General features: G+C 37.6%; 1 protein-coding gene across 1 annotated transcript in view; it reads right to left on the minus strand.

Moving 5' to 3' along the window:
* Positions 1-4,300: 4,300 nt before the first annotated feature.
* The window catches only part of LOC128635935 (caveolin-3-like), a 13,959-nt gene continuing 1,470 nt past the window's right edge, over positions 4,301-16,789 (minus strand). Inside the window, exon 2 of the mRNA XM_053689026.1 lies at positions 4,301-4,944. Coding sequence (XP_053545001.1) covers positions 4,606-4,944 — 339 coding nt within the window. The 3' untranslated portion in view covers positions 4,301-4,605. The remainder of the gene's footprint in view (positions 4,945-16,789) is intronic.

The raw sequence follows: 16,789 nt of genomic DNA on the forward strand, positions 1-16,789 counted from the left end.
AACTCAAAATGATTTCCTTTTTGACAAAAAGTATTATCTGCAGAAGACAGGCACAGCGATGGGGTCCAATGTGGCCCCATCCTATGCCTGTCTGGTCATGGATTATATAGAGGAATCTATTGTGTATAATCACCCCTTATTCCAAAAGCATTGCTTGGCATGGCATAGGTATATAGATGACCTATTTATTATCTGGCAGGGCACCCCTGATTGCTTAAAAAAACTGAAAAATGACATTGAAAGATCAGCATCGTTTATTACATTCACTACTAAACATGATTCTACTAAAATTGAATTTCTTGATACTTTGGTGTATAAAGATAAGGGTCACTTTAAAACTGACCTTTATGTTAAAATAACAGATAAAAATACACTACTTCATAGAAATAGCTTCCACCCTCCTGCTATATTCAAATCAGTCCCTAAATCACAATTCCTTAGGGTTGATAGAATTGTCTCTGACCCCTCAGTTAAGGTAAATAGACTTAATGAGATACAGTCTAAATTCAAAGAGAGAGGATACTCTGACAAGGAACTAATAGATGTGAGGTCCAATTTCCATTTCAAAAAGAGTTACCCCAAAAATGATAGATTAACTTTTGTCAGTACATACAATACCCTAAGTTATAAAATACAAGGTATTCTTAAGCACAATTGGCATATCCTAAAGGAGTCATGTCCTGACATTAAAGAGTTTACTCAAGCTCCAAGAGCAGCATATCGTAAGGGGTACATGTGTGACAAAAGGATTACTAGATCTATTGTTAATTCTGAAACTAATAAATCTCCTTTTTTTGGGAAACCTAAAAATGGTACCTTCCCCTGTTTGGGTTGCCCCCACTGCAACAGTGTCATGAAAGGGGGTGAAATTTGTCACCCCTACTCCGGTTGTAAATTTAAAATACCGGGGTTCTTCACCTGTAACTCTTCTTACGTTGTATATGTCCTTAAATGTCCGTGTGGGCTATTATACATAGGGGAGACCACCCAAAGGGTAAGGGACCGTATAGGACAACATAAGTCTACCATTAGAAATGATAGTACTAAAGACCTTCCTGTGCCAGCACATTTTTTAGAAATGGGGCATCAAGCTAATCAACTCCGCTTTATGGTATTAGACCAAATAAAAAGAAAACCCAGGGGAGGTGATAGACACACAGAGCTTCTGTATAGAGAGGCTAAGTGGATATGGAAACTAGATACACTTTACCCCATGGGTATGAACCGGGAGTTTGATCTCAATCCATTACTATGATCTAATATTGGCTTTTATTTATTCCTTTGTTCATGTATATCTCTCCTTTTATATGTTGATGGCTATGGATTCCTGTATGGACTCTCAGATATGTTGTTTTTAATCTTGGTCCTTTAGGATTTCCTATATGGTAACACAGGGTTAATTAAATTGGGGTTATTTTGTATATATAAAAAAACTTTGTTTCCTTTGTATAACTCCGCCCTCCAAGTGTGTTCCTATTGGTCCTTGTTTTAATTAGCTGTGCTATAAATTGTTTGTATGTGCATTGCATTTTTAGCTTGACAAAGGGGCAGAAGCCCCGAAACGTTGCTGTTCACTTAATAAAACTTCATAAGAGTGCATCATTATTTGCTTTGGATACTTATTAAGGAGTCTATGGGATTGGACTCTATATGGTTGCACCTACCATGCTATTTATGGATATCTGATGAATACAGGTGTGCTGGTCCTACCTTTGTGCTATTACATAAGGGTACCTTTAAATGTGGCAACTCAAGATGTAAAGCCTGTGACTATATAGACCAGTCATCACACTTTGAGTCCTATGTTACAGGAGATAGATATGAAACATCACAATGTATTAATTGCAGCACGGGATACATAATTTATCTTATCTCTTGTGTAACTTGCAAACTTCAATACGTGGGCCTCACTTCTAGGGAAGAGAGGTCCCGTATACGTGAACATTTAAGCAATATAAATTGTAAAAAAGAGTGTTCAGCCGTAGCAACCCACTTTATTCATTACCACAATCAATCAGTGTAGTCTTTGAGCTGGAAAGTCATTGAAATGGTATATCGCCCTAAAAGAGGGGGTGATAGGATTAGAGAACTATACCACAGAGAGACCTTCTGGATTTTTAAGCTAAAAACTAGGTACCCCAAGGGCTTTAATTCAGTATATGATATCATGAATCATTGGGAACACTAATTTATGTAATTCTACCTACTCAAATCCGTCTATGTATTTTAAAACTATCTTTGATCAAATCCTTGACCATGCTCTTATATATATACATGTCTTTCTATTAAAGGTCGTTGTAAGATATCCTTATCTCTATTCATTTGTTGATCAAATTGATCTATCTATATGTTAGAAGTCATCATGTAGGTAAGAACTTACTATATATATAAATATACTAATATATATATATATATATATATATATATATATATATATATATATCATATACATGTGGATCTATTTTTCTTTTTTATTTATTTTTCTTCTCTTTTCCCTCTTAGTATGTTATGGAGTTTCTTTATTATTTGTATTCCTGTTTGCCATCTTTGAATAGTTGCTGCCATTACTACATTTTATTAATGCTGTGTTTATATGCATTGATATTTTAGTATTAACATCACATGCACATGAACCCATTTATTTTATAGCTGGTTGATCACAGTTGTAAAGCTATTAGTATGGGCTGTATTATGTATCATATATTAGAATGACATAATGGTAATTCCTTTCTCTAAATGTTTAGACATATGATATTTGTGTTCTGTTGTTAAGTAATTTGATATGTATTGACATATTTCCATATACATGGTATTTACAAAATGCACGCTATCACTTTAAAATTGTCTATGATACTCCGTGTTTTCTGATTAGGTGCTGCCTTTATAAGCACAATCAGTTTCCACCTGACCTGCTGTGAATACGGGGCAATCCCGAAATGCGTCCTAGGTTGGGATGTGTGCTGTACCTTGCTTGGTATCTGTATTTTAATCCCTGTATGCTGTTGGCCCACGTTGGTTAACTTTTAACATTAAAGCGTATGTTTTTGAGTGAGCCGCTCTGGATTGTCTTTCTTTTGATATATGGGTATACATCTGTGTGTATTCACATGTATGCGTTTGTGTGTGTGTGGGTATATGGGTATGCATCTGTGTGTATAGACATGTGTGTGTGGTTCTGTGTATAATGGTATATGGACATACATTTGTGTGTATGCACATGTGTGTGTGTATGGGTATATAGACATGTGTCTGTGTGTATGCACAATCCATGTGTGTGTGGTTGTGTGTATGGGTATAAGTGCATGCATCTGTGTGTATACACATTTGTGTGTGTGTGTATGTGTATGTATGGGTATATGACATGCATCTGTGTGTATTCACATGTGTGTGGTTGTGTGTATGTATGTATAGGTATATGGGCATGCATCTATGTGTATTCACATGTGTGTGGTTGTGTGTGTGTGTGTGTGAATGGGTATATGGGCATGCATCTATGTGTATGCAGATGTGTGTGGTTGTGTGTGTGAATGGGTAAATAGGCAAGCATCTATGTGGTATGGTTGTATATGTGTATGTGTGTGTATGGGTATATGGACATCCATCTGTGTGTATTCACATGTGTGTGGTTGTGTGTGTGAATGGGTATGTGGGCATGCATCTATGTGTATGCACATGTGTGTGGTTGTGTGTGTATAGGTATATGGGTATACATCTGTGTGTATTCACATGTATGCGGTTGTGTGTGTGGAGGTATATGGGTATGCATCTGTGTGTATGCACATGTGTGTGGTTGTGTGTGTATAGGTATATGGGTATACATCTGTGTGTATTCACATGTATGCGGTTGGGTGTGTGGGGGTATATGGGTATGCATCTGTGTGTATGCACATGTGTTGGTGGGTGGGTGTGTATATGGGTATATGGGCAAACATCTTTGTGTATGCACATATATGTGGTTGTGTGTGTGGGGGTATATGGGTATGCATCTGTGTGTATGCACATGTGTTGGTGGGTGTGTATATGGGTATATGGGCAAACATCTTTGTGTATGCACATGTATGTGGTTGTGTGTGTGGGGGTATATGGGTATGCATCTGTGTGTATGCACATGTGTTGGTGGGTGGGTTTTTTTGGTATATGGGTATATGGGCAAACATCTTTGTGTATGCACATGTATGTGGTTGTGTGGGTGTGTATTTTGGTGTCATTGTGTTGAAAGCATGCACACAAACTGTGAAGAGCATTTGTATGTATAGTCTGTGCACACACAGCACATAAAAATGACAAACAAATCCAAGGATAACATAATTTAAATTTTATTTTACATCTTATGATGGAACAAAGCAATAATACAGGCAAGTGACTGCCCCCTTGTGGCAAAAGTGGCAAATAAAAACAGTATTAATTGTGTCAGTATACAGAAGAGGGGCCAGTAATTTATGGTTAGAAACACCAGCGGTGCTCTGCCTACATTATTTCCCTCTGTGAATGTTAGTTGGTAGGAAAAGTGATGTCCGGATGTATTTAGGGGACATCTTAGCAATATCAGTGTGTGGAAGGTCTTGAAATCCCAGATGTGATGCTTGAGAAGCGGACAGGCATGTTCTATCCATTCTTGTTTGTTACACGAATGAAACTGAAGCACAGGCCACAAGACTCGTAACAGGGGTCGTAACAGCAGCGTATACAAGAGCTCCAGAACAGCTTCATGCAGGTAACATTCATATTCCACAAGCGTAAACATGGTGTCACCAACCAGATATGGCAGCACTGGTTACATGCAAAGGTCAGTGCCCAGCAGAAGGCCAAGGGGCACCCACAGAGTATAGACAGCACAATGTAGCAGCAGCCCTTCACCCCGTTGTATGTCTTGTAGGACATGCCCCACACCCCATCAATGCTGTGGCTTCCCTCAGGCTCTGCAAAAGCGTCCTCAAACAAGACCTGTGGGGGAAGAAGTGAGATTCAGAAATATGTTGGTGATACATCCTCCCAACTGTCCCTATTTGAGAGGGACAGTCCATAACTCTGAGCTCCGCCCTGCTGTCCCTCTGAGAGAGCCATATGTCCCTATTTGCAGAATTTTTCTAAGCCCCGCCCATAAAACTCCTAGACACACCCATAAACCCATCATCCCACTGGTCAGCCACACACACCCATGAACCCCCTCTGACACGCCCACTGGCCAGACAGACACACCCACAATTCTATCTATTATCTACCTGTGACCCCACACGATTCCAGCATAGCCCCACTCACAGAACATCGACTGTCCCCTTAAATATCATGACTACTACCTAATACAAAGCCATAAGTATTGGGAGGTTTGCTGAAGCTAAAGGGATGCTGGGAAATAAAGAGTGGGTTTTGAGAGGACGTCGTATAGCCCATTGTCAGTTTTAGGGAGCTATTCCCAATCATTCGCCTAGATTACGAGTCTTGCGTTAGCCTTAAAAAGCAGCATTGAGAGGTCCCAACGCTGCTTTTTAACGCGCGCTGGTATTACGAGTCTTGCAGGTACAGGTGTACCGCTCACTTTTTTGGCCAGACTCGAAAATACAGCAAATCCACTTATGTCAATTGCAAATCCTATTTTTTCAATGGGACTTGCATATCGCCGGTATTACGTGTCTTCCAAAAAGTGAGCGGTACACCCTCTCCTGTCTAGCCTGGTACCGCATTTAAAAGTCAGTAGTTGAGTTTTATGGTCTAACGCCGTAGCATAAAACTCTTAACTAAAGTGCTAAAAAGAACACTAACACCCATAAACTACCTATTAACCCCTAAACCGAGGCCCCCCCACATCGCAAACACTATAATAAATATTTTAACCCCTAATCTGCCGAACCGGACATCGCCACCACTATAATAAATATATCAACCCCTAAACCGCCGCACTCCCGCCTCACAAACATTAGTTAAATTTTATTAACCCCTAATCTGCCGTCCCTTACATCGCCGCCACCTACCTATATTTATTAACCCCTAATCTGCTGCCCACAACGTCGCCGCCACAATATTAAAGTTATTAACCCCTAAATCTAAGTCTAACCCTAACTCTAACCCCCTAACTTAAATATAATTTAAATAAATCTAAATAAAATTACTACAATTAACTAAATTATTCCTATTTAAAACTAAATACTTATACTGTACTTAAATACCTATAAAATAAACCCTAGGCTAGCTACAATATAACTAATAGTTACATTGTAGCTAGTTTAGGATTTATTTTTATTTTACAGGCAACTTTGTATTTATTTTAACTAGGTAGAATAGTTATTAAATAGTTATTAACTATTTAATAGCTACCTAGTTTAAATAAATACAAATGTACCTGTAAAATAAAACCTAAACTAAGTTACAATTACACATAACACTACACTACAATTAAATTAATTCCCTAAATTAACTACAATTAAATACAATTAAATAAAATTATCTAAAGTACAGAAAGAAACAAACACTAAATTACAGAAAATAATAAAATAATTACAAGTTTTTTAAACTAATTACACCTAATCTAATCCCCCTATTAAAATAAAAAAGCCCCCCAAAATAATAAAAAGCCCTACCCTATACTAAATTACAAATAGTCCTTAAAGGGACAGTCTAGTATAAATTAAACTTTCATTATTCAGATAGGACTTTTAATTTTAATCAACTTTCCAATTTACTTTTATCATCAAATTTGCTTTTTTCTCTTAGTATTCTTAGTTTAAGCTAAACATAGGTAGGCTCATATGATAATTTCTAAGCCTTTGAGGGCTGCCTCTTATCACATGCTTTTTAAATCTCTTTTCAACACAAAGAGACAGAAAGTACACGTGGGCCATATAGATTACACTGTGTTCAGGCACAGGGGGTTATTTAAGATCTAGCACAAAGCAATGCTAAATTTAAGACAATAGATAATAAACAGTCACAGTCATGTGATCAGGGGGCTGGAAGAAGGTTCTTAGATACAAGGTTATCACAGAGGTAAAAAGTATATTAATATAACTGTGTTGGTTATGCAAAACTGGGGAATGGGTAATAAAGGGATTATCTACCTTTTAAAACAATAACAATTCTATGGTAGACTGTCCCTTTAAAAGGGCCGTTTGCGGGGCATTGCCCCAAAGTAATCATCTCTTTTACCTGTAAAAAAAGTACAATACCCCCCCAATATTAAAACCCACCACCCACACACCCAACCCTACTCCAAAACCCACCCAATCCCCCCTTAATAAAACCTAACACTAACCCCTTGAAGATCACCCTACCTTGAGAAGTCTTCACCCAACCGGGACGAAGTCCTCAATGAAGCCGGGCAAAGTGGTCCTCCAGACGGGCAGAAGTCTTCATCCAAGCCGGGAAGAAGAGGTCCTCCAGATTGGCAGAAGTCTTCATCCAGACGGCATCTTCTATCTGCATCCATCCGGCGCGGAGCGGGTCCATCTTTAAGACATCCGATACGGAGCATCCTTCCTGGCCGACTACCCGACCAAGATGGCATTCTATTGGCTGTTCCAATCAGCCAATAGGATTCAGCCATTTGGAATTGAAGGGACGCCATCTTGGATGACGTCACTTAAAGGAACCTTCATTCGTCGGGTAGTCGTTGGTCAGGAAGGATGCTCTGCGTCAGATGTCTTGAAGATGGACCCGCTCCGCGCCGGATGGATGAAGATAGAAGATGCCGTCTGGATGAAGACTTCTGCCCGTCTGGAGGACCTCTTCTTCCCGGCTTGGATGAAGACTTCTGCCCATCTGGAGGACCACTTCGCCTAGCTTCGTTGAGGACTTCTGCCCGATTGGGTGAAGACTTCTCGAGGTAGGGTGATCTTCAAGGGGTTAGTGTTAGGTTTTATTAAGGGGGGATTGGGTGGGTTTTAGAGTAGGGTTAGGTGTGTGGGTGGTGGGTTTTAATGTTGGGGGGTATTGTACTTTTTTTACAGGTAAAAGAGCTGATTACTTTGGGGCAATGCCCCGCAAAAGGCCCTTTAAAGGGCTATTTGTAATTTAGTATAGAGTAGGGCTTTTTATAATTTTGGGGGGATTTTTTATTTTATTAGGGGGCATAGATTAGGTGTAATTAGTTTAAAAAAACTTGTAATTATTTTATTATTTTCTGTAATTTAGTGTTTGGTTTTTTTTGTACTTTAGATAATTTTATTTAATTGTATTTAATTGTAGTTAATTTAAGGAATTAATTTAATTGTAGTGTAGTGCTAGGTGTAATTGTAACTTAGGTTAGGTTTTATTTTACAGGTAAATTTGTATTTATTTTAACTAGGTAGCTATTAAATCGCTAATAACTATTTAATAACTATTCTACCTTGTTAAAATAAATACAAAGTTGCCTGTAAAATAAAAATAAATCCTAAGCTAGCTACAATGTAACTATTAGTTATATTGTAGCTATCTTAGGGTTTATTTTATAGGTAAGTATTTAGTTTTACATAGGAATAATTTAGTTAATTGAAGTAATTTTATTTTGATTTATTTAAATTATATTTAAGTTAGGGGGGGAGTTAGGGTTAAGGTTAGACTTAGGTTTAGGGGTTAAGAACTTTAATATAGTGGTGGCGACGTTGGGGGCGGCAGATTAGGGGTTAATAAGTGTAGGTAGGTGGCGGCGACATTGGGGCGGAAGAGTAGGGGTTAATAAATAAAATGTAGGGTTCGGCGATGTTGGGGGCAGCAGATTAGGGGTTAATACATATAATGTAGGTGGTGGCGATGTCCGGAGCGGCAGATTAGGGGTTAATAATATAATGTAGGTGTCGGCAATGTTGTGGGCGGCAGATTAGGGGTTAATAAGTGTAAGATTAGGGGTGTTTAGACTCGAGGTTCATGTTAGGGTGTTAGGTGTTAACATAAAAAGTATTTCCCCATAGGAATAAATGGGGCTGTGTTAGGAGCTTTACGCTGCTTTTTTGCAGGGGTTTTTTCAGCCGGCTCTCCCCCATTGATTCCTATGGGGAAATCGTGCATGAGCACGTTTAGCCAGCTCGCCGCTACCGTAAGCAGCGTTGGTATTGAGGTGAGATGTGGAGCTAAATTTTTCTCTCCGCTCACTTTTCTGCGGCTAACGCCGGATTTGTAAAAACCTGTAATACCAGTGTTGTCTGTAGGTGAGTGGTGAGCATAAACTGCTCGTTAGCACCGCACCCCTGTAAAAAACTAATAATCTAGGTGATTGTTATTCTATCCACAATATTCAAAGGTATCAGCAGCCATAAATTTGCAAGGGTGACACTTTTTCTTAGGCTTGTTTGTTCTAGCAGGTAAAGAGAGTGATACATGGGGAAATATTAAAGGAACAGTAAAGTCATAATTAGACATTCATGATTTAGACAGAGCATACAATTTTTAGCAACTTTACAATTTGCTTCCTTCTGTTGTTATCCTTTGCTGAAAGGTTTATCTAGGTAAGCTCAGGAGCAGCAAAGAACCCAGTTTCTAGCTGCTGATTGGTGACTGCACATATATACTGATTGTCATTGGCTCAACCATGTGTTCAATTAGAAACCAGTAGTGCATTTCTGCTCCTTCATCAAATAATACCAAGAGAATGAAGCAAATTTGATAATAGAAGTAATTTGGAAAGTTGTTGAAAATTGTGTGTTCTACATAAATCATGAAGGAAATTATTTGGGTTTCATGTCCCTTTAAGTAAAATACACTGTTTAACCAATCAGTAGTACCAGCCTTGATAATTAGCTTTGTGGTAATCTTTGTCAACAGCCTAAAATATTAAAGAGACATTAAACACTAACGCCTAGATTTAGAGTTCTGCGGCCAAAGGGATGCGTAGCTAACGCTGGCTTTTTTCTGGCCGCACCTTTTAAATACTGCTGGTATTGAGAGTTCACAGAATGGCTGCGTTAGGCTCCAAAAAAGGAGTGTAGAGCATATTTAACGCAACTTCAACTCTCGATACCAGCGGTGCTTACGGACGCGGCCAGCTTCAAAAACGTGCTCGTGCACGATTCCCCCATAGAAAACAATGGGGCTGTTTGAGCTGAAAAAACACCTAACACCTGCAAAAAAGCCGCGTTCAGCTCCTAACGCAGCCCCATTGTTTGCTATGGGGAAACACTTCCTACGTCTGCACCTAACACTCTAACATGAACCCCGAGTCTAAACACCCCTAACCTTACACTTATTAACCCCTATTCTGCCGCCCCCGCTATCGCTGACACCTGCATATTTTTTTTAACCCCTAATCTGCCGCTCCGTAAACCGCCGCTACTTACATTATCCCTATGTACCCCTAATCTGCTGCCCCTAACACCGCCGACCCCTATATTATATTTATTAACCCCTAATCTGCCCCCCACAACGTCGCCTCCACCTGCCTACACTTATTAACCCCTAATCTGCCGAGCGGACTGCACCGCTATTATAATAAAGTTATTAACCCCTAATCCGCCTCACTCCCACCTCAATAACCCTATAATAAATAGTATTAACCCCTAATCTGCCCTCCCTAACATCGCCGATACCAAACTTCAAACATTAACCCCTAATCTGCCGACTGGAGCTCACCGCTATTCTAATAAATGTATTAACCCCTAAAGCTAAGTCTAACCCTAACACTAACACCCCCCTAAGTTAAATATAATTTAAATCTAACGAAATAAATTAACTCTTATTAAATAAATTATTCCTATTTAAAGCTAAATACTTACCTGTAAAATAAATCCTCATATAGCTACAATATAAATTATAATTATATTATAGCTATTTTAGGATTTATATTTATTTTACAGGTAACTTTGTATTTATTTTAACCAGGTACAATAGCTATTAAATAGTTAAGAACTATTTAATAGCTAAAATAGTTAAAATAATTACAAAATTACCTGTAAAATAAATCCTAACCTAAGTTACAATTAAACCTAACACTACACTATCAATAAATTAATTAAATAAAATACCTACAATTATCTACAATTAAACCTAACACTACACTATCAATACATTCATTAAATACAATATCTACAAATAAATACAATGAAAAAAACTAACTAAAGTACAAAAAATAAAAAAGAACTAAGTTACAAAAAATAAAAAAATATTTACAAACATCAGAAAAATATTACAACAATTTTAAACTAATTACACCTACTCTAAGCCCCCTAATAAAATAACAAAGACCCCCAAAATAAAAAAAATGCCCTACCCTATTCTAAACTGTGTGTCAGGCTAACAGCATATACTCTGCCTACTTGCTCAGTGCCACCACTCATATCTGGTGTAACATTAGTGTAAATTTAAAAAAAAAAAAACTTTTACATCAGTCTGCTAGTGTAATCTAATTTCAGTTGCCAGGCCAGCCTGCCACTGCCAGCCTGTGTGTCAGGCTCACAGCATATACTGTGCCTACTTGCTCAGTGCCACCACCACCAGTCATATCTGGTGTAACAGTAGTGTAAATTTTAAAAAAAAAAGTTTACATCAGTCTGCTAGTGTAATCTAATAGCAGTTGCCTGCCTGCCACTGCCAGCCTGTGTGTCAGGCTCACAGCATATACTATGCCTACTTGCTCAGTGCCACCACTCATATCTGGTGTAACATTAGTGTAAATTTAAAAAAAAAAAACTTTTACATCAGTCTGCTAGTGTAATCTAATAGCAGTTGCCTGCCTGCCACTGCCAGCCTGTGTGTCAGGCTAACAGCATATACTGTACCTACTTGCTCAGTGCCACCACTCATATCTGGTGTAACATTAGTGTAAATTTAAAAAAAAAAACTTTTACATCAGTCTGCTAGTGTAATCTAATTTCAGTTGTCAGTTCAGCCTGCCACTGCCAGCCTGTGTGTCAGGCTCACAGCATATACTGTGCCTACTTGCTCAGTGCCACCACCAGTCATATATGGTGTAACAGTAGTGTAAATTAAAAAAAGTTTGGTCTGTCACTGTGAAGCGGGCGTAACCCTTACACAACCTGAACGATACAACATCATACCTGATGTTTTAAAGCACGTTATTCCAAACAATTTAGGAATTTTAGGTGATTTATGCCCTTTATGGATTAAAAACAGACTCTGCATCAACTATGTAATTTTCCATGGGAGTTTTGCCATGGATCCCCCTCCGGCATGCCACAGTCCAGGTGTTAGTCCCCTTGAAACAACTTTTCCATCACTTTTGTGGCCAGAAAGAGTCCCTGTGGGTTTTAAAATTCGCCTGCCTATTGAAGTCAATGGCGGTTCACCCGGTTCGCCCGTTCGCGAACTTTTGCGGAAGTTCACGTTCGCTGTCCGCGAACGCAAAATTTTAGGTTCACAACATCACTATTTTTTATATATATATATATATATATATATATATATATATATATATATATATATATATATATATATATATATATATATCTGTTGGACTGGCTTATATTTTTCAAATGGATTTTGCTGAGAGTTTGCAGTTTTATTTGTATTGTGTGGATTTTGCGAATCATCTCTATTTAATGATCCTTTAAAGGTTCTACGCAAAGCACAATTAAAGTAAAAATGATTTCCCAATACTATGCTTAATTAAAAGGACAGTCTAGGCAAAATTAAACTTTCATGATTCATATAGCGCATGTAATTTTAAACAACTTTCCAAGTTACTTTTATCATCAAATTTGCTTTGTTCTCTTGGTATTCTTTGTGTAAAGCTAAACCTAGGTAGGCTCATATGCTAATTTCTAAGCTTCTGAAGGTTGCCTCTTATCTAAATGCATTTTAAGAGTGGCTCCCAGCTAGACAGTGCTAGTTCATGTGTGCCATATAGATAACTTTGTGCTAACTCCCATGGAGTCATTTATGATTCAGCACTGATTGGTTAAAATGCAAGTCTGTCAAAAGAACTGAAATAAGGGGGCAGTCTGCAGAGGCTTAGATACAAGTTAATCACAGAGGTAAAAAGTGTATTAAAGGGACATTATACACTAGATTTTTTATTTCCATAAATGTTTTGTAGATGATCCATTTATATAGCCTATCTGGTAGTGTTTTTGTCAAAATGTATAGTTTGGTTATTTTTTAATAACATTGTGCTGATTTTCAGACTCCTAACCAAGTCCCAAACGTTTTGATGCATACTGATGTATACATACTTCAGATTGTTTCTGTTTGTATAATGTATCTTTTCATTTGCAAGCGAGGGGGGAGCTTCTGCTCTAAGCCCCTTTCAGTGGGTGCCCCAGGCTTATCTCATTAACAGTGCTAAATTGGCAGCTTCTAAGTAAGTTTTTAAAAGGTTTTACACTGAATTTTTATATCAGCATCTGTGCATATTATTCTTTATAGTAGTGTCTATTACATACAGTTAAATAAAAATTGGTGTATACTGTCTCTTTAATATAACAGTGTTGGTTATGCAAAACTGGGGAATGGGTAATAAAGGGATTATCTGTCTTTTTTAAACAATAACAATTCTGGAGTAGACTGTCCCTTTAAGCACAGTAAAAAAAAATTAAAAAAAAAGTGCAGTGAACACTAATTATTTATTTTAACAACTTTACCTATAGTATTTATATTAAAGTTATGCTTTTTCCACACACCCTAGAGCAGCTGTTTCTCATCCAACCTACACAAGTGTACTACTGTGCCTGACCCTGCTACATGCTATACACAATCTTTTTTACATCTGGCCTCTGACTGGCCACATCAGATTATGCTAATCAAGTGAGTTTTCATGGAGTGTATCCTTGGACTGCTGTGAAACAGCAAAATCCTACAAATGTTACAAACATGACATTTTAAAATATTTACTAAAATTTTTCTGATCCTTATCTGCTTTCAGTCTGTATGTTTAGATGTTTACAAATCTTGTGTATTGTGTACTTTGAACTTAGTAACGGCCCTTTAAAGGAAATAAAACTACATAAAGCAAATGTTCTAAGGCATGAGAGTACTTTCTTATTGCACTGCTTGCCTATGCGTATTTCTTTAAAGGGACATAAAACCCCAACATTTTCTTTCATTATTCAGATAGAACATACAAGTTTAAACAACTTTCTAATTTACGTCTGTTATCAAATTGTCTTTGTTTTCCTGTTATCCTTTGTTGAAAAACAGGAAGGTAAGTTTGGGAGTGTGTCCGTGTGCTGGAGCACTATATGGCAGCAGTTTTGCAACAATGTTATACATTAGCAAGAGCACTAGATGGCAGCACTGTTTCATGTCATGTAGTACTAATGTTATACGTTAGTAAGAACACTAGATGGAAGCACTATTTCCTGTCATGTAGTACTAATGTTATACATTATCAAGAGCACTAGAGGGCAGCACTATTTCCTGTCATGTAGTACTAATGTTATACATTAGCAAGAGCACTAGATGGCAGCACTGTGTCCTGTCAGGTAGTGCTAATGTTATACATTAGCAAGATCACTAGATGGCAGCACTATTTCCTGTCATGTAGTACTAATGTTATACATTAGCAAGAACACTAGATGGCAGCACTATTTCCTGTCATGTAGTACTAATGTTATACATTAGCAAGAGCACTAGATGGCAGCACTATTTCCTGTCATGTAGTACTAATGTTATACATTAGCAAGATCACTAGATGGCAGCACTATTTCCTGTCATGTAGTACTAATGTTATACATTAGCAAGAACACTAGATGGCAGCACTATTTCCTGTCATGTAGTACTAATGTTATACATTAGCAAGAGCACTAGATGGCAGCACTATTTCCTGTCATGTAGTACTAATGTTATACATTAGCAAGAGCACTAGATGGCAGCACTATTTCCTGTCATGTAGTACTAATGTTATACATTAGCAAGAGCACTAGAAGGCAGCACTATTTCCTGTCATGTAGTACTAATGTTATACATTAGCAAGAGCACTAGATGGCAGCACTATTTCCTGTCATGTAGTACTAATGTTATACATTAGCAAGAGCACTAGATGGCAGCACTATTTCCTGTCATAGTACTAATGTTATACATTAGCAAGAGCACTAGATGGCAGCACTATTTCCTGTCATGTAGTACTAATGTTATACATTAGCAAGAGCACTAGATGGCAGCACTTCTTCCTGTCATGTAGTACTAATGTTATACATTAGCAAGAGCACTAGAGGGCAGCACTATTTCCTGTTATGTAGTACTAATGTTATCCATTAGCAAGAGCACTAGATGGCAGCACTATTTCCTGTCATGTAGTACTAATGTTATACATTAGCAAGAGCACTAGATGGCAGCACTATGTCATGTCATGTCATGTAGTACTAATGTTATACATTAGCAAGAGCACTAGATGGCAGCACTATTTCCTGTCATGTAGTACTAATGTTATACATTAGCAGGAGCACTAGATGGCAGCACTATTTCCTCTCATGTAGTACTAATATTATACATTAGCAAGAGCACTAGAGGGCAGCACTATTTCCTGTCATGTAGTACTAATGTTATACATTAGCAAGAGCACTAGATGGCAGCACTATTTCCTGTTATGTAGTACTAATATTATACATTAGCAAGAGCACTAGAGGGCAGCACTATTTCCTGTCATGTAGTACTAATGTTATACATTAGCAAGAGCACTAGATGGCAGCACTATTTCCTGTCATGTAGTACTAATGTTATATGTTAGCAAGAGCACAAGATGGCAGCACTATTTCCTATCATGTAGTACTAATGTTATCCATTAGCAAGAGCACTAGATGGCAGCACTATTTCCTGTCATGTAGTACTAATGTTATACATTATCAAGAGCACTAGAGGGCAGCACTATTTCCTGTTAGGTAGTACTAATGTTATACATTAGCAAGAGCACTAGATGGCAGCACTATTTCCTGTCATGTAGTACTAATGTTATACATTAGCAAGAGCACTAGAGGGCAGCACTATTTCCTGTCATGTAGTACTAATGTTATACATTAGCAAGAGCACTAGATGGCAGCACTATTTCCTGTCATGTAGTACTAATGTTATACATTAGCAAGAGCACTAGATGGCAGCACTATTTCCTGTCATGTAGTACTAATGTTATACATTAGCAAGAGCACTAGATGGCAGCACTATTTCCTGTCATGTAGTACTAATGTTATACATTAGCAAGAGCACTAGATAGCAGCACTATTTCCTGTCATGAAGTACTAATGTTATACATTAGCAAGAGCACTAGAGGGCAGCACTATTTACTATCATGTAGCTCTCCAGACACGTGCACGCTACCTATCTAGATATCTCTTCAATAAAGTATAACAAGAGAACAAAGCAAGTTCCATAATAGAAGTAATTTTTTTTTAAATGGTATGTTCTATCTGAATCATAAAAGAAAAATGTTGGATTTCATGTCCATTTAATCTCAACAAGGGGGTCTAGGGAACATGTGAAGGGAGATTCATACAGTCATGTGGCACATCTCAAGGCAGGAAAACAAAACACAGGCAAGTCTACTCTCAATTTTGACAATGACACAAAACCCACATTTTTTCTTTCCTGATTCAGATAGAAAATTAATTTGAAACTACTTTACAATTATTTACTATTAATATAAAATTTGCTTCATTCTCTCTGTATCCTTTGTTAAAGGAGTAGCAATGCCTTACTAAGCCAATGATAATAAATGTGCAGCTAGCTCTGAGTACTGCATTTCTGCTCCTGAGCCTACCTACTGTTTTCTATGAAAGATGCCAAGAGAACAAAGCAAATTAGATCATAGAAGTAAATTGTAAAGTTACTTAACATTGAATAATAAAAGAATAAAATGGGTTGCATGTCCCTTTAAAATGATAGAATTTTAGAAAATATGGTTGTTATTCAGTACTTTTAATAAGTGATGAACACATAA

Source organism: Bombina bombina, chromosome 7 (assembly GCF_027579735.1).
Source record: "Bombina bombina isolate aBomBom1 chromosome 7, aBomBom1.pri, whole genome shotgun sequence".
Classification (NCBI taxonomy): Eukaryota; Metazoa; Chordata; class Amphibia; order Anura; family Bombinatoridae; genus Bombina; species Bombina bombina.